This window comes from Equus przewalskii, chromosome 16, assembly GCF_037783145.1.
Source record: "Equus przewalskii isolate Varuska chromosome 16, EquPr2, whole genome shotgun sequence".
NCBI lineage: Eukaryota > Metazoa > Chordata > Mammalia > Perissodactyla > Equidae > Equus > Equus przewalskii.
Window position 1 is genome coordinate 6,477,316 of NC_091846.1, and position 24,145 is coordinate 6,501,460.

The following is a 24,145-nucleotide window of genomic DNA, read 5'->3' on the forward strand; positions in this document are numbered from 1 at the left end:
AAATACATGACCATTTCAAGCGGTTATTAATGGGGAGAGGACTTATAGATTTATGTGTCCTCTTGGTGCTTTTCTGAATTTTCTGAAGTGTCGGCAATGATATAGGACTTTACAGTTACAAAAGTCTTGCTGAAGTCTGCTAAGCTGCCCAGCCCTGTGGCCCTAGACCGGTCTTTGACAAAGAGCTCTGCTCTGAGAAGTGGGAGACGGGCCAGCCCCACTCCACTTCCTCGGGCTATGATTTTAGATACTTCCCTTTGCCTCTCTGGGCTTCGTCACCTGTTTAGGGAATAATATCTGACTTTCTTAGCTTAGAGGATCCTTGCTTATGCTGACACTCGGGAGAATTTTCATTCCCAATAATAAAAACAGCTCCACTTCTTCAGCCCAGGTTAGACGCGGCTGGGTCTCCATGATCTAATCATCTTCTAGCATATTCTAGATGAGGACATTCAGGCTTAGAGAAATGGAGTGACTCAGCTGGGGTGACAAAGACAGAAAGTGAGAGCTCCAGGATTCGACAGGTCTCTCCACCTGCAGTCACCGACCAACGACCCTAGTTAGCACAGGACAGTCGGTCCAGGTGACGTACCTTGCAACCAGCTCGAGAACATGACTTCTACCCAGGATGGTCTAAAAGAAAAGTGCCAGCGGGGTCGGGGGTGGATCTGGGCTGTGGTCCAACTGTAAGAAGGGGTGAGATGGTGTGGCACTCTGCATGTCTGGTGACATGGATCTGACCCAGACCTCAGCGTCCACATGCGGGACAGAGGATGTGAGCTGAGAGGATGGCCCTGTCCACACTGCCAGTCTGTGGTGAGGACACATTCCCACATACAGCCACCAGATCCTGAGGGCTAGAAGTGGAGAGGGCCGGTTCGGTTGTCTGGGGATGGTGTGCTGTGTCTGTTTGCTCTCCTTCGTGGCTCTGGGAGCTGCTGTAACCCCAGGGGACTGGGCCGTGGGAAATCATTCTCTGTAATACTGGCCCCATGTCCATCGCTCCAGGAAGTTTCTGGGTGACCGTTCTCTAAATCTGACCCGGCATCCAAGGTCTTACCTAACTAGCTTCATCCTCGATCTGAAAGCTCAAAGGACCCGGGCCCCCCGGGGGGAGGAGCAGGCTGTCAGGCACATGGGCTGTGTGGGGAGAGGCCTTCCTCCTGTCTCTGGTTGACAGAGACAGAGGGAGACCCTTCGTGAGGCCACGGCCACCTCAGTTTGCATACAGTTTTACAACACCCTAATAATTCTACCCCAAACTTGTGCAAAATGTTTTAGACCAGAGAGAAGTAGATTTCTCTGTTTCTTTTCCCCCCAGCCCCGTGGCTGGAGACAGTCCCTCCTTCTCTGCGGTGGGGCTGGGCCCAGGTGGACCCCCCAGAAGTTCCTGCCAGGAAGGGCAAGGCCCCGCACCCCCGGCAGAAAGGGACACGAGTCGCCACTGGCAGAGACAGCCTCCTCCCAGGGCACGCCTGTGTGTCCCCCCATCTAGATGCGCAGAGAGAAAGGGAGTGCTGAAGCCAGACTCGGAGAGGAGGGTGCGCTCCGGCTCCCTTCCCATCCTCTGCAGTCTCTCCTTGTCGGGAAGAGGAAGGAGCTGTGGACTAACTGCCCTGAAATTGGACTCGAACACTTGCAGCTCACGAAAAAATCAGTGATGTGTGAGGGGGCAGCGCGCCATCTCAGCCGGCGTGTGAACCCAGTGTCTGCCTTCTTCCTCTGACTTGGTACCCTGCCCTCCAGGCAGGAGAGCTGGCGAGGGAACACCACCAGGAGCTCCAGGCACAGAATGACTCTATGCACGAACTCTGGTTGCTGGGAGAGGGAAGAGGGGCCGCGAATTCTGACCCACAGGAGAGGTGTGTTGCCTGGGTTTGGTCTTTCTCCACATGTACCCTCCCAGGGCTGTGCGCCTGCTGAAATTATGTCCCAAGTATGGGCCACGGTGGGGCGCAGAGACAAGCAGGCTGGTGCCCCTCCCTCCCTGTGCCCACAGGCAGGCCCCGGGCTCTCCCCAGCCCAGGAAAGACTGCAATACACATCCGCCTAGAAATAGTCCTAAAACAAGCTACATCTTCAAAGGCAAGATCAGAACTCAGTTTTGGGGATACATGTAAGTTTTATTTGTTTGCAACTTAATCTGTGGCTCAGCCCCTGCAGTCTTTGTCTCAGATTTTGTACATTTTAAGTTGTTCAGTCTATGCAAAAATCAGTCTAATCAGGATTCTGTAGAGATGTAATTAAATGAAATTTTGCCACCTTTTCGAGGTTTTGTTTTTCTGAAACCTACACCTAGATTCTGAGACAACCTCTGCCTTCTAACAGGTGGGCAGGGCAGGAGGGAAAACTCACATATAAATGATTATATACATATTTTACGTTCTTTACACTTTATTAGAGAGATAGGCGATCTCTTGTTTCTAAAGGGCACATTTAGAGAAACTGAAACAATCAATGTATCTATTCAACATTAAGAAATGCACAAGCTTTTTAGGAAGTAAAATTTACTTGTCATCCATACCACACATAAAATGACCAGAATCTCATAGACAACTGTTTTGTTTTTAAATTGTTTTGTTTTGTTTTGAACTAAGCTATGACAACAAGAGCTAGAAAACTGTACATTTTCAATTCAGCAACAGAGTTACAGCATGGTGCAACTGTGATATTTAATGAAGAATCACTTGTGCCATTTAAAAAATTAAAATAAGGTGCATTAATTATCATGTGAATCACACAAAGCTGATTTTAACCCACAGGTGAAACCTTGAGGACATTGAGGAAAGAATTTAATATATTTTCAGTATTTGACATTTTATTCATTTATCTTGTTGTTGTTGTTTTTTGGTGAGGAAGATTCGCTCTGGGCTAACATCTGTTGCCAATTTTCCTCTTTTTAGCTTGAGGAAGATTGTCCCTGAGCTAACATCTGTGTCAATCTTCCTCCACTTTGTTTGTGGGTCACTGCCCCAGCATGGCTCAATGATTGGTGTGTAGGTCCCCACCCAGGATCCGAACCCATGAACCCCAAGCCTCCGAAGTGGAACACGAGAACCTAGCCACTATACCACTGGGCCGGCCCCCTGTAGTTATTTTTAAAATAGTCTTTCTTATAGTTTTCTCCATGAGAAATTTAGCATATACCTAGACATGTGCTGCCCAATACAGTAGCTACTAGTCGCATATGGTTTTATTTAATTTAAAAAATTAAAAATTCAGTTCCTCTGTCTCACTAGCCACATTTCAAATACTCAGTAGCTACATGAGGCCAGCAGTTAGCGTGCTGGCTAGCACACACATAGAACGCTTCCATCATCACGGAACGTTCCATCAGACAGCCCTGCTTCAGAGTTTTCATAGGTGATCAAAATAGATAGAATATATAGCTGATAAAGCTTTTAAAATAAGTAACCATTTAGATTGGATGGTTCTATACTAAATATTTACCAACTAAAATTATACAATCCAAAATATGTAACATCAACAGGAAACACTGACATTAAAAATAATTCACTAATTATTGAATTGTCTGCTTTTAAAAGCATGTATAAATACTCCTCTTTTTAAGGCTGGAATTTATGCTTTCAGCTGCCACCTTTGAGGACATGAAGAATGAACATACACATAAAGCCCTTAAAATGGTGCCTAACACAGTGCATGCTCAGAAAGTGTTGGCCCTTATAGCAATAATTATCATTCAAATTATCATTATAATTTCTAATAGTCAGTCTGTTGGCAGTGCCATCAAGTTGATTCAGACTCCTAGTACCCTGAGCACAGAGCGGAACTCCGCCCGGTCTTTTTTGCGCCACATCAGACAGTGCTCTGCCGCTATTCTCGTGGCTATAGGGTTTTCATGGCCAATTCTTTGGAAGTGGGTGCGAGGTCCTTCTTTCCTCATCTGTCTTAGTCTGGAAGCTCTCCTGAAACTTGGCATCATGGGTGACCTGCTGGTATTTGAAATACTGGTGGCACAGCTTTCAGCATCACAGCAACACACAGCCACCACGGTATGATAATTGACAGACAGGTAGCGTAGTTCCCTGACCAGGAAACAAACTCAGGCCATGGCGGTGAGAGCACCAAGTCTTAACCACTGGACCACCAGGGCTGGCTAGTCAGTAGTAACAGCAAATTATTCAGTCTCAGGAGGGAACACTAGACATGGCTTTTCACATTTCAAGATTTCCTTGTCAATAAAAATCTGCCCCAGAAAGAAGTTCTGAATAAGGAATCACATTCTGGGTCTGTCGCCTCTGAGCCAACAACCTTGGCAAGGTCACAGCCCCCCTGAGTCTGGGCTTCCTCGTCAGGGAATGGAGGGGCTTGCAAAGTCCTTTCCAGCCTGAGAATGTGGACTCCGTGACCACTAAGACATGTAAAGGATCCATGTAAAACGTAAAAATCCGTGCTATGTTTTATGTTTGACAAGTCTGCACATAAATTAACAGATTTAAAAAAATATAAATGTTTCTGAGGCTGGCCCAGTGGCACAGTAGTTAAGTGAGCACGTTCTGCTTTGGCGGCCCAGGGTTCGCCAGTTCAGATCCCCGGTGCAGACATGGCACTGCTTGGCAAGCCATGCTGTGGGAGGCGTCCCACATATAAAGTAGAGGAAGATGGGCACGGATGTGAGCTCAGGGCCAGTCTTCCTCAGCAAAAAGAGGAGGATTGGCAGCAGATGTTAGCTCAGGGCTAATCTTCCTCAAAAATAAATACACAAATATCTCTAAAAGTTTTTTTACTCATGCAAATACCTGTCTATACAAATGCAACATGAATAAATTTTTAAAAATCTTACATTCACAAAGTTTACGAAGCACCTGCGTGGGCTTTTAGTGATTATGCTGAAGTTCATTTCAATAGAGTTTTCAGAAATTTTTTTAAAGAATTGGTGCCTAAATTAAATGTAATTAAAAACATTCTGTATAGTCAGCCCCAAATCCTTTGCACTTGACTCCTGACTCCACCACAGCTCTTGCTCCCAGAGAATGCTTTTGCCTTCTTTATACTTACCTAGGCCCACCCTGCCCTTTGAGACCCATCAGCAGCCTACTGCCTTCAGAAGCCTGTCTACACTCCACAGCACACTATCCAGGCCTCTGAGTGTCTGCGGTGTATCTGCGCCACTCCTCTGACACTGAGCCTAGGCTACCTCCAGAGCCATCTGACCTTTCACACACAGGCCACTCTGTTAATTTGACTGAGCACTTCTTAGCAGGCACTGCTTGTTTCTAAGTATTCACAGTGCTTAGCACAGTGACCCACACAAAGGCTGTGTGATTTTAGGCAAGTCACTTAACTTCTCTGTGCATCATTTTCCTTATTTGTAATGGAGAATATCAATACATGCCTCATAGCATAGAAGAAAAGATTCTTCGAGATAATGTATGTAAAACTTTTATCCAGTACCTAGCTCACCAAATAGTGGAAGTCATATTAGCAGTATTACAGTCATGCACTGCATAACAATGTTTCCGTCAACAATGGACTGCACATACGATAGTGGTCCTATAAGATTAGTACCATATGGCCTAGGTGTGTAGTAGGCTACACCATCTAGGTTTGTGTAAGCGCACTGTGTGATGTTCGCACAACGACAGAATCATCTAACAATGCATTTCTCAGAACGTGTCCTTGTCGTTAAGCACTGCAAGACTATAGTCATAATAACACTAATGAAAAGTAACATCCAAGTAGGTTTGTGCCTACATTAAACTATATTGACCCTCCACCTGTCGTCTCTCACCCAGTACTGCAAGGTGGGTCCTAGTAGCATGCTCATCTTATAGAACCAGATCCAGAGGCAAGTAACGTGCCCCAAACCCAGCAACAGCAAGTGACAGAGAGGGGACGTGAGCCCAGAGGTCTGTGTCCAGAGCCCTGTTCCTAGTCACTTTATTAATGAAGACTACATAATTACTGGTTTACATCTTTTCCTTTTACAATTATAAACCTATTTTCACTGCAATAGAAACAGCCTCTAGTGTCAACATTGCTTGTTCAAGCCACGTCCGTCACTCTGCCAGGTCTGTAGGCAGAGGCAGGGCCCCGAAGATGTTAGGTTTTCAACCTGGGGGACCTCCTGGAATAAGTCAGTAAGAGCCAGCTGTGACTAGATGTGAAACAAATTCTGAAAAGGGGAAGAAACTTCCCGCTGACAGTCAGACTCGGTAGAGTGAAATGCGCTTCGAAACACACCGTGTGGAACACACTCTCGGGACCTGTCAGCTGCTCCTGGACTGAAACAACCACCTTACACAGAGTGGAGGCCTGAACCAGAACAGCCTGCGTCCGCTGCCCCCAAGCCCCGCCCGCCCTGCTCTCTGCTCCGCCCACGGCGTGCTTGTGTCCAGTTCCCCGGGGGTGGGGTGGGGAGGAGGCCCTGTCCCTGCGAGGCCCTTCGTGGGGATGAGAGCCTTCAGAGGGAGCGAGGCCCCGGGCCCATCCAGGTGCGTCTAGCCGGGGCTCCTGGGTGAGCGCGCGGGGCAGCCAGGCCAGTCTTCTTAGTTACCTTGGTCATAACCTCTGGATTCAGATGTTTCCGAAATATCCGGATTTTCACTTGAAAGCATCCCAAATCCTCAAGTAAAATGAACTCACATCCAAGAACCATTTGGTCACTGGGCTGAGCGAGCAGCCGCCTCCGTCCCAAAGCCTATTCAGAGCGGGAAGGGGCCTTCTGTGTCCTTACTGATGGATTTGCTGCTGCTCACGTGGGATCCTGAACTTAGAAAACAGAGCGTCTTTAATAATAAGCATTTTTGAGTTCACGGAAGTCCTGCTGAAAATCCGACTACTACTCTTATTTCCTGATCTTTCTGGACTGTAAGCCACAGGGCCATGAAGTTAGTGTAAGGGGGGGATGTGATGTCAACCAACCTGCATCCTAGGAACCATGTTCAGTAGGAATCACGTAAGTGTTTTTGTCCTGACTTGGGCTCGCCCAGCCCTGCCTCTGGGACACCACAGAACTAGCCTGAAGGTCAGACACTCAATCAACCTCACTGAGGACTCCTCATCTGGGCATCAGAGAACGGAGGTGGAAGTACGTACAGTGACAGAGCAGGGAGAAGAGTGTGACGGTACATATGTAAGCGTGCCTGTGTACACATGTATGCATGCGCGCATACAAATCACTTACTGGAGATGGTGAGTGTGGATACAGAAGGCATAGCTGGATGACTGATCTGACTGTGGAATATTCTGGAAAGTTCACAGATAGGTCATGAACAGGAAAAGGACAGACTGGCCTCTATGATGCCAAGAAAGAGGTCTGATTGGACTTTTTCCCTCTCATTGAATTGTCTTTTTACCAATTAAACTGTCATCCACCATGTCATGTGTCATCTCACTGTCATCCACCATGGCCTTTGTGGTGGATAACAGTGGTACCGTCCTAATGGAAGGGGCAGAAGTTCAATTGAGCCTGAGGAATTAGAAAACAACCTCGGAAACAGCAACAAGTGGCCCAGCAATCCGTGCGAGGAAGCACACTGCGAACCAGAATTGTCTCTCAGGGCGCAACGTGAGGATGGCCTGGCATGGCTGGCAGAAAAGGCTGAGGGTCCTAGTCATGCTGAGATGTTAATGTCATTAGTTCTATTAGTCCAATGTTAGGACTCAGTCAGAGCCATGTGGCATAGTCCTCAAACTCAAACTGCATCAGAACCCATCTACAGGGCTTGTGAGAAGGTTGTAGGGTCTCACACCCTGAGTCCCTGAGTCAGCAGGTCTGGGGTGAGGGGGACACTGCACTTTTAACACGCTCCCAGGAAATGCTGATGCTGCCGGTGGGGGCCCACACTCAGAGGCCCGCTGCTACACAGCAAGCAGAAGCCGGGGTAACGGATCCTCCTGCCCTTGGCAGCTCTACACGTCGTGGCTATTGTAGCCCAGTTTGGATTACTAGAGTTGAAGAGGCTGAGAAAAATGGTAGACGATGCAAAGGATCAAGAAAATATCAAAAGGATACAAGATAAAATAAATCAGAAAAAACGATGTAAGTAATTGGGACAATTTTATTTGAAGAAGAGAACAATATTGTTCAACTGATATTTTCAATACACAAATGTTGACTGTGACGAGCGTGTCTCTGCATCTCCAGCGCTGGGCCGACATCAAGAGAATCAGCGTGTACCGAGGAGGCTGAGGCTAGGAGCGCTAACGCACTGCTCAGCGTGGAGAGGACGTGCCGGACTCCAGCTTCCGAAGATATCTTGACTTCGATGATTTAGATTCCACACAGAAAATTCCACTCCATAAGTTTTCTTCCAACTGTCAGATTCTATAGTGTCCAAGAGTAAATCTGCTCATATTTCAAAAGGATCCCGGAAGGAGTAAGGATACAGTTGGATCAAACCCATTTCCCTCAGGTTTTAGTCCAATAACCAAGATGTCTGTGAAGGACAGGCCATCAACCCTCTTGTGAAAGGGTTATGACACTGTCACCAACCCAAGAGAATCCCACAGATTCAAAGTACACTGTGTGGTGAGAAATGCAGATCCAAGCCTTTCAGAGAATGCCATAAAGATGTTCCTTTTCCTTTTAAAATATTCTACTTTTAACTGTCTGTTCAAATAGCCAACTACCAGGGAAATCCGCGCCCTGGGAAATGTTTTCATTTCTGCTCCAAACTTATTTTCAATTGAAAGTTTGTTCACTGGTGCTTGATGATACTATTTGAATCTTTATGATTAAAAAACTCCTAGATTTCTTCTGTGAATATTTTATACTATGGAGACATTTAAGTTATATATTAAAATCCACTTCAACTATGTACTTCATATTTCTATTGGAGAAAAAATGTCCTCGCCTCCTTGGGCAGAAAGGAAGCACAGTGGACGTAATGACCATTGTAGCTATTAACATAAATAGTATTTTTGACGCTGAAAAATAATAAAAGATTACAGATAAACGTCAACGTCAAGGTGGGATGTTTTTAAATTTCTCTGATGTACCTGGCTAGAAAAAGGTTGCTTTAGGATGATTTCAGTTGAATTTTAGAACATAGAGAACAAAAATTTTTACCTCAATCATCTCAAGATGAATTCGTGCAAGCACACACAGCCCCCCAAACACAAACCACATATGTCATAGAGAAAACAGTCCTTCTTGAAAAAATGAAGGTGGAAACCTTTGTTGCGGGGTGTACTCACGCATGCGTACAGAGACACAATGCATATATATATAGATAAAGTTTCTGAAAGAGTTACCTCAAGATAATGGTCATTAGGATTTTAAAAAGTGAGAACATTAACATGGAAAAATATATTTGTAGATCTTTACTAGATATTGAGAAATTCTAGGAAAAGTTCAAAGTTCATATCCACTGAGCACAGACTAGTTATCTATCAATTTCTGACAAGAATAAACACTTTTAAAATATATATTACATAGATTTATATATCATAATATATTAAATATAATACATATATATGAAGTGTATATATTTTAAAACTGCTTATTCTTGTCAGAAGTTAATATATTATATATATATATATACACACACACACACACACAGTTTTTTGTGTTTTTTTATAAGATGCTGAGGGTATGACAGTTGTCCTGGCAACTCGAAGCGTTGTCTACAGACCATCGGCATCAGCACCAGCTGGGAGCTTGTTAGAAATTCAGCAATACTTCAGCCCTATTAAAGCAGAATCTGCATTTCAACAAGATTCTCAGGTGAATTAGATGCCCTTTAAACACCTAAAATTCGAGGATCCTTAGTCAAAATTACCACTCTTTTTTTTCTGCATTGTTTGCTAGAGGACAGGTCTGTCTGCTAATTCAAACCATGTTTTTACCTCCTTGATGTATATAAACTACATTTGGTGATTCCAGAAGTTCTAACCCAATTTTAAGGTTCCAGTCAGATATCAAAACCATGCAAAAATCATTAAAATTTTGAAGTGGGCAAGAAATCAATCTGTTCCTTTATTACCACAGGCATAGAATCAAAGTGGAAACACAACACTCTTCACTATGACACCACGGTAGTCACGTACTTAATATGTATTTTACATCGGAAATGGTTAAGTCAACCTAATGTCATGAAATAAAGTCAATTATTTTATTAATAGATTAAGCATTTCTCTAAAAAAAAGTTTACCAAGTCTCCAAGATACTTTTGTTGGCACTAAATATCTTTATTTCTCATCTTTTCTTTTAAACTCCTTTAAATCATGCTTTAAATTCTGGGAGACTCCAAGACCGTTCCTTCACACCAAGTCAACTGAGGAATTCTCCCCTCCTGAGCAGAGCCCTTCAATTGAGGCTCCCGGGAAGGAGGTGCTCCCCTCCTCCCCCACCCCACTCTGCCTCCAGGAACCAGGAAGGAAGATGGCCCCATTCACCATCAAGAAACAAACCTGGCTGACGCAAAGAAATAAAGTTACAGGGATAAAAGGCAACGAAACCCTGGACAGCCACAACCTGGGTAATTAGCCTCCAGCAAGGATCCTGGCAGGTCACTGAATTGTCCCCCTTACATGGATAACTCTTTCTACTGGAAATAATACAAATTCCTTGGTAGCTAAAAATGTTAAGCACATGGGTAAAAGATGACATGCTACCTCAGGACAGTAGGAAACATGATTGTTCTCCATGATGTATTTAGTCCTGTTGCAAAGTTAATGTTATTGAACATATATGCATATATATGTATACAAGCACACACATACATAAACATATACACATATATCAAGACATGTGCACACTTCTTCTTAACCCCATAGAAGCAAAGAAGCCTTGTAGGAAACCACATAAACATCCAAAAATCTTCACAATTTAAAGTAAACAGTAAGGACATGTTATAGTTGAATTGAAAAATCTTAGTTGAAATCAGATGCTTTAAAAACAGGGGTCAATAGCAACCATTTAACTGGTACTTATAAGACCATTACATCCTGAAGGAAGTGTATCATATGAAGTTTAAAATAATAAATGAAGGAAAGCTCTCTGTGTAATAAGAGTGCCCTCACCCCTTTGCACAAAAATATTGCAACGTGCAGAGCTCTGGGGGTTGGCTCCAAAGGCAGGAAAATGCTTAGTGAGGAAGAGAACACTGAAAACAGACCTCTTTCATGTCCCACCACGTTGACAGTCACGTCACATGTAATTTTAAACAGGAAGCTAATGTCTTACTTGTAGACGTAAAACCGAGTGACAGCAACATGTTATACATCATTTCCCTCAGCCCTCATATCCGGTGAGGCATCAAGGGCAGCCCAGGGCAGGGTCGAGACAGGCGTGGACTCTGGAAAACCTGGGTTCTGATCCGAGTTCTACCCTTGAAGCTCTGTGGCCTCGGATAAATTTCTTAGCTTCTCCTAGCCTTAGTTTTCTTATCTGTAAAAGTGTGTTTGGGTGATTATGGCCCCAGAGCCGGTAAAGCAGCCAGTACAGGGCCTGGCACTCAACATGTTGTGAACACAGTGCATATTATTATCATTATAATTCTTAGCATTAGAGACATGCAAATGGGAACCACCCATTTCTACAAAAGCATCATTTATTGCTTTAAAATCTCACCACGGATCTATTTCCCAGCCCATGTCAGAACCAACTTACCTTAGTCATTTCTCACATGGAGATGATATTAACTTTTAAATGGTTAAAAACAAACAGACTCATCAAATTCAATTACCAACTCCATCATATGTTGAAGAATTTTTTAAAGGCATCGACTTGATGGAATTGATCATACAGTGATACGTATTGAAAATGCTTTCTCCCTTCTGAAACATTTCAGTCCCTCCACTGCTTCTGTAAGCAACCTGAGGGAGGAGGCACAGATCCAAGTACAGGATTTATCCACACTTGTGCTACATAAGAAGGGGCTTTGGAGAGATGGCATCAGCATGCGGGCTGCCAGAATGGTCCTGAGACCACCATGGGCATAACATTTGGGACAAACCAATGAGGTTAATTTATTACAAATGATTCCCCAAGGACTCTGAAATACTGGCCTTGCACCATCTGAATGGGCTAAGCCGATGTGCTGTACAGAAATTCTTCCACTGGCTCTAGAGACACAGCGATAAATCCATCACAAATGTCGGGAAGGTATCTGTGCCCAAAATATCTGTCTGTGCTAACAGAAGTGATGCCCAGACGCAAGGATTTTACGATATGTTTAAAATTATCTCTTCTGTGCCATTTCCTGACTAAATCCTTGCTCTCTGAAAACAGGCAATGCAGTTTTTATTGCATTTAAGTTGTTTTTTGGTGAAAAGAAGGAAGAAGAGTTCAAACTTATCTTCCCATGAGCAGCCACATGGTCATTCTGCTTGTGAATTTACACGATATAGCTGACAGATATCACAGTCAGGTATGTATGTTATGCACTCACAAACAAACCTAACCGATAAATAGACCACCTGTTTCAAATGCATTTCACACCACAGACAATAGGAACCAGAAATACTTGGTCTACAACATTTAATTCTATTTGTCTCAATCAAGAATAACTAATAATACATTCTTAGATATAGAGAGAAAGGAAAGGTGATGTTTTTCATATTTTGTGATAGCTTTACATTGAATTATTTTCAAAATAGACTAAAATAAATTTAATCTACTTTCAATACATGTTATTAATTTTTTTCTTTTGTTTCCTGAAAACAATCAGACTGTAGCTTAAGAAACTATAATGGTGAATCTAACCAATCCTACTTCATATGTAAATTAAAGCAAACTTCCTAACTCATTTTAGAAGGATATATTGAAAACCTATATTGAAAAATGACTCATTTGATTCTGAATTTACATGGCAACATTTGAAACTAGTGGTCTAGCTGACACAGGCAACCATGCAGAAAGGGTTACAACATTCATTGAAACACCAAAGCAATTCCTGTGAAAAGTAATTGCCAAAAGTAAAGAAAGAATGAATAAGAATGGGGTCCTGGTTTCAGTGTGGGTAACTTATTACTGAGTTCACGTTAATAAAATCAGGTCTCTTCCAAACATAATCATGTAAACTATTTTAATTGGCTTGAAAGAGACTGTATTCTGTTAGATACATGCAGCACTGAAAATCTACCCTGATGTTAAAAAAAAAAAGTCCGGAAAAAGTAACTTCTCCTCCATTTTCCTCAATAACTCAGTTTTATTTTAAAGACCAGGTAAGAACTCTGGGACAGTTTACCTTTTATAATATCGTGGCCACATCATATCTTTTCCTTTCCCACCCACCAGCAGTCCTCTAAAGGAAATATAAAACCACCCCCCCCCCCGCACCCCCAAAGAAAACAATATTGAGCAAAGCACTCAACGATCTTTTTAGAAGGGTGAAAACATGGGTAACATGATTTTCACTTCAATCACTTAACTCATCTAAAGGAATGCTTCACGAATGCTAAGTGTTCTGTGGTTAAGAGACACTCCAACATAAAGAAGGGAGGGGAGCATCTCAGCCTCTTGGCCAGGCAGCAGGAGTGCTCGGTCAGTGCAGAACTCAGTGTGCAGGATCCTCCTACATGGAACGCTGCTACACATCGCTGGGTGACCGTGCCCTCTGGGAGAGACTGGGTGGGATACACCCGCAGCAGATGAGACAGAGGGCTTTCTGGATCTCTTGGTTTCTGAAAGCATATATGACAGGGTTGATGATGGAGTTGTAGGTGGCGGGCAGGAGCGTGGCGTAGGTGTAGATGGAGGGGTAGGTGTAATCAGCGATCAAGGAATAGAGGGTGAAAGGCATCCAGCAAGCAGCAAAGGTCCCCAGGATGATGGCCAGCGTCGAGACGCCCTTCCGGGTGGTGACGTAGTGCGAGGTGGCCAGGAAGTGGTGCTGCAGGGCTATCTGATGGGCGTGCCTCATCACAATCTTACAGATCTGGATGTAGAGCTGAAGCATGAGCGCAAACATGAAGAGGAAGCAGACAGAAAGGATGGCTGCGTTGTTCTTGGTGAGAGGTCTGACCACGCTGCAGGTGGACTCGTCCCTGAGGCAGTTCCAGCCCATGACGGGCAGCAGTCCCAGGCAGATGGAGGTCCCCCAGAGCATGATGAGCATGACATAGGTAAACGTGACCGTTCTCTCCGAATGGTATGTCAGAGCGTAATACAGGGAGAGGTAGCGGTCAACAGTGATAGCCAGCAAGCTGCAGACAGAGGCAGAGAAAGAGGCGACAATGAGTCCGATTGTGACCAGCTTGGTGGCTTCTGACTGAAGCAGGTAGGCAAAAACAAAATTGATGATGAGGCCAATGCCGGCCAGCAGGTCTGCAAGAGCCAGGCTGCCTATCAGCAGGAACATGGGCGCTCGCAGGCTGGGGTTATGGAAGATGATAAGGACCACCACGGCATTCTCACAGGAGATGAGGGTTCCCGAGGTACACAACACAATGTCCCAGGGGTTGACAACCAGCTCTGGCTCTGGCTTTACGACAGGAACCTGGGAGGAGACGGCCGCCGACGCGTTCTCCGCAGCACCGGCATCTAAATAATCCCGAGGCAGCCCGCTTAAATTGACCTTCAGGTCTTCATTCATTTTAACCCCTGTCCTCTTCAACGAAAAGACAGGCTTTTTAATGTTTAGATACAGCAGGTGACAATCCCAGATCATGCAAAAAACACACAAACAGAAAGCCAGCCCCTATTCAGATACTACTATCAAACGCCACGAGCTTCGTGAATTATAAACTGTTACGAAATTAAACAAAAGCCAAAGTCTCCGTGACTTAAAACCCACAACAAAAAACGCCGTTCGGCACTGGGGAAAACACAGGAGCAGACTTCAAAGCACGAGCGTGAGTGAAGCAAGCACACACGGAATCGCGGCGGTCTGTTTGCTAAAGTGCTGGGAACACACATGTGAAAATCACGACTTGCATGCTGAAAACGAACAACTGTTTGACATCTGAGCTGCTGCCGAGGAGACCACGCCGCAGCGACAAGTCGCGAGCCGGGGGCCGCCATCCTCGATGGAATATTTAAATCGCCTGTTTCCATCGAACTCCCACCCTCCGAAAAAAATCCCTCGCGCGCGTGCACACGCTCATACACACTCCTCAGCCAGAACAAAGAGGGGTCCCAGATTTCCCCAGGGTGCACGGGGCAGTAGGGGCACGGCCACAAAAGGCAGGTGTGTGCGATGGAGGTGTGGAGACAGACAGACAGACAGATGCCCATGCACTGCCGCCACTCCCCTAGCGGCCGGGACGGGCGGCGGACGCGAAGGAGACAGACAGGGAGCCGGGACTGGCGGCCCAAGGGGGCGGGGGTCAACAAAGGGTCACCTTGGCGCGTCCAGGCCGAGGGGCTCCTCTGGTGCTTCCGAAGCGCGCGGGCTATCGGTGTCGCATGTCGGCGCGGCGGCGGGGCCCGTGGCGGCGAGGGGCGGCGGCCGCGCCCGGGAGTCGGCGGGCGGGCGCGGGGCGCGCGCTCCACGCCAGGTGAGCGGCGGGCGGCAGGTGAGCGGCGGGCTGGGCTCGTGCGCCCGGCTCTCCCCGCCGCGCGCCCGCCCGGCCCCCAAGCTCCCCGCATGCGCGCACCCCCGCCCCGCGCCCGCCCCGCGCTCGCCCCCGCCCGCGGGAGCCCCGGGAAGCCAGCGCGTGCCCCACGGGTCGGGGCTGCGCCGGGGCGCGAGGGCAGGCGAGGCGGCCCTGCGCGGTGAGAACCCCGAGCGCTTTCCGGGAGGGAGGGAGAACCTGGAGGCTGAGAACTGCACCGTCACCCTCCCCGCCTGCTGCGCCCCGCATCCCACCCCGCCGGCGGTCCGGGGCTTGCGCCAGGGCAGGGCAGGGGAGCGCTGCCTGGGAGCCCAGTGACCTATTTCGTTCCTGAGGTCTCCCTGGGGAGTCCCAGGCTCCAGCGGCCAGCTTCTGCACGTCTTTCTTTAAACTGCCACATTCACGGTCAAAAGCATTGCTGGGGTGGTATTGAGGATCAGCCGCAGGGGTGCGGGGGGAGCAAGTTCGGGGGGCAGATCTTTAAAGCAGCAAAATGCTCAGCCAGCTATTTTAGAATTGCTGTGGACCACGTTGTATTCCGATCCCAAAGGGGCCCCCTTCCTTAGGTGTGTCCTGCACCTGGATCATTATTACTGTTCCCTGGGAACATCTGCTTAACCGGATATATGGTGCTGCTATGTGAATCATCATTATCATCATCAAATTGCACTTATTAAGTGCTCCTTGAGCTATGTTTTCAAATGGAAATCATTTACTGAGTTCCTGCAGAAGCTTCCCGCAGATGCTGCCCAAAAACCAATTCATTTAGGTACTGTGGAGGCAGTGTCAATTTATTTTTTCATTTTAACACATCACTAGTTTCTAAGATGAAGGACTTGATAGCCAGCTGGCTGCTTTTATGAGCCTATGTCTTCCCTGGATACAAAAGCCAGAGCACCTAGAAGGTGTTAAGTTTAAAGATGATCTCCCAGTTCAAACATGGTAGAAGGAAAAGGCACCATATGCTGCTCTTTCCCTGTCGGCAGTGAAGCTTTTCCCAATAGCTTTTCTCCACACTCGCAGAGGGGCTCCTGTGTGAACAGAGGTGGTCTGCAGGACACAGGACCCTAGAACTCCTTCCTACAGGAGCATCACACTCTGGCGGTCCTGCCTTCCCCTGGTGCTCACTGTCACTCCTTATTCCAGCCCAGTAGGCTCACCCACCCTTGACTTCTTCCCCCTTCTCTGCTCCTTCCATCAGTCGGCTCCTGCCTCTGCAAGACCACTTCAGCTCTCCCTGCACTCCAGTTCTGAACTACAAATCAGTAGTTCTGAGTTGGGGCCCAGATTCTGCATTTGCAACCCTCTCTCCCAGTGACCTTAATACTCCCGGTGCACGGACCACACTTTGAGAAGCAAGGTTCTATGGAGTTTTAAGAATCGCTTGTGCCTGGTGGAGAGGCATCAGACACCTGTACCTGCCAAAGAACCACGCCAAGGGCTGGCACACAAATTCAGTAAGACGTGGTCTTTCTGCTCACAGACATGTATAGCCTAGTGGTGACAGGCACGTAAAAAGCAACCATAATACTAGGTAACAAAGGCTGTAATAAAGGGATGTACATCTTCCTCTCAATTTCTATGATGAATTGAAGCTTTTGAGAATAAAGCGATGAAAAATAGTCATTTAAACATACACATGGCAGTTTCAGCATGACACAGTTCAAATTACCTGCCAAAATTTTATTCACAACAGCAGTGCAGTTTAGGGAGAGTAAATGCACAGCATGAGCCAGACACGGTTCTGGTCAATAGCACTGAGATGGGCCGACCTACAGAGCTGTTAGTAGTGGAATTTATCCCCTCTTTAATGTGTTCAGGAAATAGGAAAAAAGAAAAAATCGAGGGTTGGGGAAGAAAAAAGGCAATGAGGTGGATGGCAGAGATATGCGTGTTTTTGCAGTGAAATGTGGGAATAGTTAGAGGAAGAAACTGAGGGAACTTGCACCTGACGGTTGGATACGGTTAAACAGCAGAACCGAGGAGCCAGGGGCTACAGCAGTGTGGGTGCCCAGCTCCTCCAGATTGCCAGGATCAGCATGTGTTCACAGTTCTGCTCAGTTACTCCTCTCCCTTCAATGATTACTTGCAACAAAAAGAATTTAAGCTTTACTGTACTCCTATTTCTCTGTTTATTGGTGTATTTGTTAGGACTTCTGTTGCCAAGGGGCAGAAATCCAAATCAAGCTAGCTTGATTCAAAATGGATGTTGCTGTCTGGCATGTCTGGGAAAGGTCCCGGCGTAGCTCATGGAGACAAAGGAGAAACTGCAGGAAGAGAATTCTACCTGTGTGCTGAGGCCCCCAGTCAGTCCCTATTCCTGACTTATTTCTTATCTTTGCTGCTCTGTGTGTGCCAGCCTCGAACTGTGCTTTCCTAGACAGGCATCCCCCATGCAGCCGTGGAAGTATTCCCAGGCAGCCCCTAGTTTGCACGCTGAGACCATCTTCCTAGCTGGGGAAAGGAATTCCCACGGAGAACTCTGGCCCAGCCTGTGTGTGCCCTGCTCTGAACCAACCGTGCGGCTAATGGGATGGAATGAATCTGTTGGCTAGGCCCAGATCGTGCATAGAGTCCTGCAATGGAATTTCCATCTAAACTTTGCTGAACAGTCATTTCCCAAGGAGGAAAAGAGAGGTGGGACACCAGGCAGTGGAATAACTGATGTTCTCTGCAGCTTGGAATCCAGCAGGCAGTCAAGAGATTTTGCATGGCCCTTAGTAATGTAGGTCATAAAGTAGCTGTCTGCCATGCTGTCTTCTCAATTTAGTCACCATCCATTACAGGACACTGCAGCAGACGCCTTCAGCATGTGATGTTCATTACCTTTCATCACTTATCATTTTTGTCACCTTTTTTTTAATAACTTTGGCAAGAAATTATAAACCTGCAAGCATGGTCTGGCATGTTCACAGCCTACACTAACAATTGCTGTTTTGTATGAGAAAGGCTCTGCGCCCATCTTAATCATACATTGTGTCTTTGCCAACTTCAACCCTGTCCCCACATTTACTAGCCCTTCCTTGTACTTGAATTTGTAAGTCATGGGGCTGTCCCAGATTGCTGGCTGGAGCAGGTCGTAAACCAAGCCAGTACTATACAGAGCGCATGGTGTCTGTGTGGAAACGTTCCTAGGCAGCTTCTCTCCTGCTTGTGTGAGGATTACTAGTCAGTTTCTATATATTTGATTCACTGGTGCACTAACCTGAACCAGACTGACCGTGCTTTATTCTGCCTAGCCAAGGCGCTATATCACACCTGAGGATAAAACATTTAAAGTTTAACTTTTCTTTCTTTCTTTATCTTACAGTAAATTGTATTGCAGGAGAACCTACATGAAGAAAGTGCATATTCACAAGCGTGCAGCAGGATGAGACACCAAGAGAATCTGCCTGTGTCATCATGAACCCTCTTGAGAAATAGAATAATATTGGTAATAATACTGGTAATAGCAGCACCCCAAAGCCTCCCTCTTGCCCCCCCCCAGTTATCAGCCCCACTGGGAGAAGGACCCCACTTTTCCACACCTGAACACCATTGGTTAGATTTGCCTGCTTGTGAACTTCACATGAATGGAATCAGACAGTGTGTATACATTTTTCTCTGGCTTCTTTCACTCGCCGTTATTTCTGTGAGATTTATTTATTTGTTGCATGGAGCAGTAGTTTATCCTTTTTTGTTGCTGTGTAGTATTTATTGTGAAATATGCCACAGTTTTTTAATCCATTCGCTTGTTGATCAGCGTTGGGTTGTTCTCTGGTTTTGGCTATTGTGAATAAAACCACAATGACGGGTCTCAGACACGTCATGTGACGCACAGATGTAATTATTTTTGTTAGGTGTGTTCCTAAGGGTGGAAGAATTGCTGGATCAAAGCGCACTTTTATATTTAATCTTCGATTTAAACAAAACCTGGCTGCTATTTGAGGATGGTGAGGGGCCTATGAAAAATCATAACACCTCCTCCTTTCCCCCTTTATAAGTCCCTCTAGACTTCCCATTTTAATAGAGGAGGAGCAGAGTTCATGGGAAGATCAAAGAGATACAGACAGAAAGGAAACATCACATAAAGGCAACATTCAGTCTGAGATTCTGCGAAAGGAGAGCTCTGTCATCGGTATCAGCATTGCCTCATTTCTATATATATTTTTGTGTTTTAAAAATTGTATAATTTTTAAAAATTAAATGTCTTTTTCTGATTGTAAAGTAATACGTAGTCATTATAGAAATTTTGGGGCCTGCAACTAAAATTAAAAAGTAAAATTACCTGTATTCTGACTTCCAGAAAGAGCCACTGTGAACTTTTTTAATAGGCATTTTTAATGGATTTATTTGGGATTTTTTTTTTTTGGCAGAATAACTTGAGGAATTATTTCTAGAAATATTTTCTTCTCATTGGTGCATGGAGCAATTATTTTAGTTTTCTTTGGATTCTGAGCTGCTGGTTAGTCTGTCCCAGTGCTTTAGGATGCCGGCGGCCGGGCAGGGGCGGTTCTGCTCACCCTGAGATGTCATGTGCCCCTTGCTCTTCTCCCTCCGTCTCCTGTACCAGCCTTTCCTCAAGCTCCTCCTCCTGCCTCTTGGTCCTTGTGGTCAGCTGAATAGTGGCCCCTAAAGCTACCTGGTCCTCATCCCCGGACCCTGTGAATATTACCTTACGTTGCAAAATGGACTTTGCAGAAGTGATTAAGTTCAGAATCCCCAGATGGGGGCATTATTCTTGATTGTCCAAGTGAGCCCCAAATATAATCCCAAAGGTCATTTTAGCAGGGCGGCAGGAGGACTGGAGTCAGTCATAGGAGATGTGAGGACAGAAGCAGAAGGAGAAAGATTTGAAGATGCTGTGGTGCTGGCCTTGAAGACAGAGGAGGGGGACCTGGAGCCAAAGGAGGTGGGCAGCCGCTGGAAGCTGGAAGAGCAAGGAAACAGATTTTCTCTCAGCCTCTGAAAGTAACACAGCTCTGGGGACCCATTTTTTACTTCTGACCTTCAGCATAAATTTGTTCACGTGTTTTTATTTGAGGAAGACTGGCCCTGAGCTAACATCCCTGCCCATCTTCCTCTACTTTATATGTGGGACACCTGTCACAGCATGGCTAGACAAGCAGTGAGTAGTTCCACACCCGGGATCCGAACCAGCAAACGCTGGGCCACCAAAGCAGAATGTGTGAACTTAACCACTGTGCCACCAGGCCGGCCTCATGTGTGTTTTTTAATTGATACACTATTATTAACTAAAGTCCATAGTGTGCATTAGGGTTCACTCTTAGTGTTATACATTCTTTGAGTTTTGGCAAATTCGCAATATCCTGTCTTCACCTTCACATTACCATACAGAATCGTTTCACTGCCCTAAAGATGCCCTTTGCTCCACATGTTCCTCCATCTCCCCAAGCCCTGTCCACCACTGGTCTTTTACTGTCTCGATAGTTTGCCTTTTCTGGAAAGTCATAGAGTTGGAATCATACAGTATGTGGCCTTCCCAGGCTGACTTCCTTCACTTAGTACCGTGGGCACAGGCGTTTGATACCAGGCGGAGGGAAGCCATGCCCCTGCCGCTTGCTGGAATCCTGAGACCTCCTCTCACCCAGAACATCAGAAGCATCAGAGTGGACAGAGATGGGCACCAGTATCCGTGCCAGGGTCACCCCCTGACGAGCAGGGTCAGCATTTCCACCTGAGGTAGGTGGGAGCAGAGGAGGATGAAATGGACGTGTGAGGATGAGGAGGCTGAGCTTGAGACACCTCTTGGGGACTCCCCAGATCACTAGAGGATGCTTTAAGGGCATCTCATTTTTTTTTTTTTTTTTTTTTTGCTGAGAAAGATTTACCCTAAGCTAACATCCATGCCAATCTTCCTTTATTTATTTATTTTTTTAGTATGTGGGCCAGCAACACACGTGGCCACTAACAGAGCAGTATAGGTCTGCACCCAGGAACCGAACCCCTAGCCGCCAAAGTGGAGTGTGCTCAACTGAGCCACTAGGCCACCGGGGCTGGCCCAAGGGCCTCTAATTTTTAGCAATCAAGTCAGTGGAGACCTGGGCCACTGTTGTTTGGATGTGAAAAGGAAGTGTTCACCTGGAGTTTCATTCAGGTTGTAAACAGAAGAGAGATTGCTCTTGTCTGGCCTGGTAATGAGGACGGTCAGCCCTGATTTTGGTGTTGTAGCCATGAATGATAGCGTGCTGCCAGCTCAAGGTTGCCTTGCTCCATGGGTCAGAGATCCTGGAAAGGCATCTTCTTGGGCCTTGACACTCTTGTTATGTTTGCACAAGGACTCAAGGAGAGAGGCGGGGTGGTCAGGCTTGGCGTGGATTTTGCAAATCACTAAGGAGTGAGCACTGCTCACACAACCCAGAGGCTTTGTAGCTGAGGTGAGGAGTGGAACGTCTTCCAGGCCAGCTTGACAACACAGGGGATTTTTTTTTGCAAAGGAACATTCCCAGGGGATGTGTCACTCGATGGGTTGTGAATCATGTGTTTTCAATCTCTCTCTTTTCCTGTGACCTACATTCAAGTGTATCTGATGGTCTGCTCTGTGAGGTTTGGAGGAAATGTGTACAGTGGGCAAAGATATGGCCTTTTCTTCTAAAGAGATTTTAAAATTATGGCATCCTCCCACTGTGCCTTCTTTCAAAGAGGAAATAGGGCTGGCCCAGTGGTTCCATTAAGTTCACACGTTCCGCTTCTTGGCAGCCCGGGGTTCGCCAGTTCGGATCCCAGGTGTGGACGTGGCACCACTTGGCACGCCATGCTGTGGTAGGCGTCCCACATATAAAGTAGAGGAAGATGGGCATGGATGTTCACTCAGGGCCAGTCTTCCTCAGCAAAAAGAGGAGGATTGGCAGCAGTTGGCTCAGGGCTAATCTTCCTCAAAAAAAAAAAAAAAAGAGGAACTAGAAGGCTAGTCCAAGAGTGGCCAAAAGGAGGAAAACAGTATATTTGGATGATGTGCCGCTTTGCTTCCAAATTTTCCTTTACTGTATCAAGAGGCTTAGGCAGCCAATAGTAATCAATAAATTTTAACCAAAACATGACTGTTCGGCGTGTCCCCTATCCTGTGGCTCTGGAAATGCTGTCATGAAATGCTGGTGGGTGAAATGAGAGGACGGAGAGGCAGAGAGGAAGGGCGGAGAGGCAGAGAGGAAGGGACCCCCAGGGCCCGGGAGGCTGGCTCAGTGCTCTGCCTTTGGCTTCTGTGGGGCGTAATGTATCTTTGCCCGACTCTACTCCTTCAGCGACCCGGACAGGTTGGGGCTGCTAAGTACACCCCAGATTCTGCAAGATGTGTACACGGGGTGGAACAATGTGCAACTGGAAGAACTCTGGCGGTGGTCTTGTTGGCAGAAGAAGGATTAGTTCTATGGTTGTCTCTGGATGATGCCTACCTAGCCCAGGGTAATATGTGGGCAGGTGGTTAGAGCATGCTTGCTTGCTAATACAATTGACCCGTTCTAATCCTTGGTCATCCGACATCTGAGGCTCACATTTCTGGTTGCTTTACAGTCGACTGAGTTTACATCAATTATGGAAGATCAGTGGTACCCAGAAATTTGGATTTCTTGGATTGGTAAATTTCACCACCGGCAGCAACAACAACAAAACAGAGAGACTGGCAGGGAGTTTCCAAACTTTTATCTTGCTAAATGAGTTCATTTAAGCAAGCAAAGCTCTAATTACTTTCACTATTCTTTCATAGTAAAAAGGACATTTTTAGCACACACTCAAGACATATCTCAAACAAAAAGAAAGTGCTTTAAGTGAAGTACCTCTGATTTTAAGAAAACTGACTGCATTGCATTGTTCTGACTTTTCTCTGAACACCCGTTTTCAGATGGGTGGAAAGCGGCACAGTCCAGGTTGGTCATCTGATGGCTCTCGAGAACCACAGATGGACGTGGTGATTTTACATCCACTCAAAGGAACCATGGAAGAGATTTCGTACTTTTTGTTAAATCCATAGGGAAAACGTCCAGGCAAATTTTCAGATGCTGTATAGTTTTCTTTCAGGCAGTGGGGAGCGTTCCTCCACTCTCTGTGCTGACCGCGTGTGTCTCTGGAGCACACCTGTGTGCCGACCTGCCCCGAGCCTTCGCTCTATGGGAATTAGAAAACATGCAACTGATGCTGGCATGTTGGATGTTGTTGTTGGGGAAATGGCCAGCCGGCTGCCTTCTGTGAATCTTCACATGGTGACATTAATTTCTCTGTGAATATACCCTGGTTTGCAGAGATTTATATTAATTAGGCTGATATGTTCCCATCAAAATGCCAACTATCATAGAATAAATATTTACTGTCTCAGGAGCTAGGTATGAGCAGACCTGTGTGACCTTGACTAAGTAAACAACTCACCTCCATTCTCTACTTGTAAAATGAGAATGTTAACAGCATGTTGTCTCAGGGCTGGTGTGTGCGTGACCTGGGATCACACTCACAGTACACTTATCCCAGGCTGGCAGAAAGCTATGGGTCCATAAATAATAGTTATGGTTATTGTTGTGGCCATTGTTAGTGCCTCATCTCCCCGTCTGCTTGTGGGAGCGGGATCCACGTGAATCCTGCCCTTTCATTTGTGCTGGCCAAATACCTCGGCATCCTCCTTGGAGTCATGGCCCACAAACCATTCAACGTGTCGGGAAATTCTCTTACTTCTACCATCAAAACACATCCAGAG

General features: G+C 46.1%; 1 protein-coding gene across 1 annotated transcript; it reads right to left on the reverse strand.

The window, feature by feature from the left end:
* Positions 1–9,902: 9,902 nt before the first annotated feature.
* Positions 9,903–15,464, reverse strand: GPR12 (G protein-coupled receptor 12). The gene is made up of 2 exons (XM_008536448.2): positions 15,253–15,464; positions 9,903–14,519 (listed from the first exon to the last, which is right to left on the reverse strand). The coding sequence occupies exon 2, from the start codon at positions 14,502–14,504 to the stop codon at positions 13,500–13,502; it is 1,005 nt and encodes a 334-aa protein (XP_008534670.1). The 5' UTR covers positions 14,505–14,519; positions 15,253–15,464; the 3' UTR covers positions 9,903–13,499.
* Positions 15,465–24,145: the final 8,681 nt, after the last annotated feature.

What these genes read in the sequence shown, in the direction of transcription:
- GPR12 (XM_008536448.2), bottom strand. Translation starts at nt 14,504, where the DNA reads ATGAATGAAGACCTGAAGGTCAATTTAAGCGGGCTGCCTCGGGATTAT.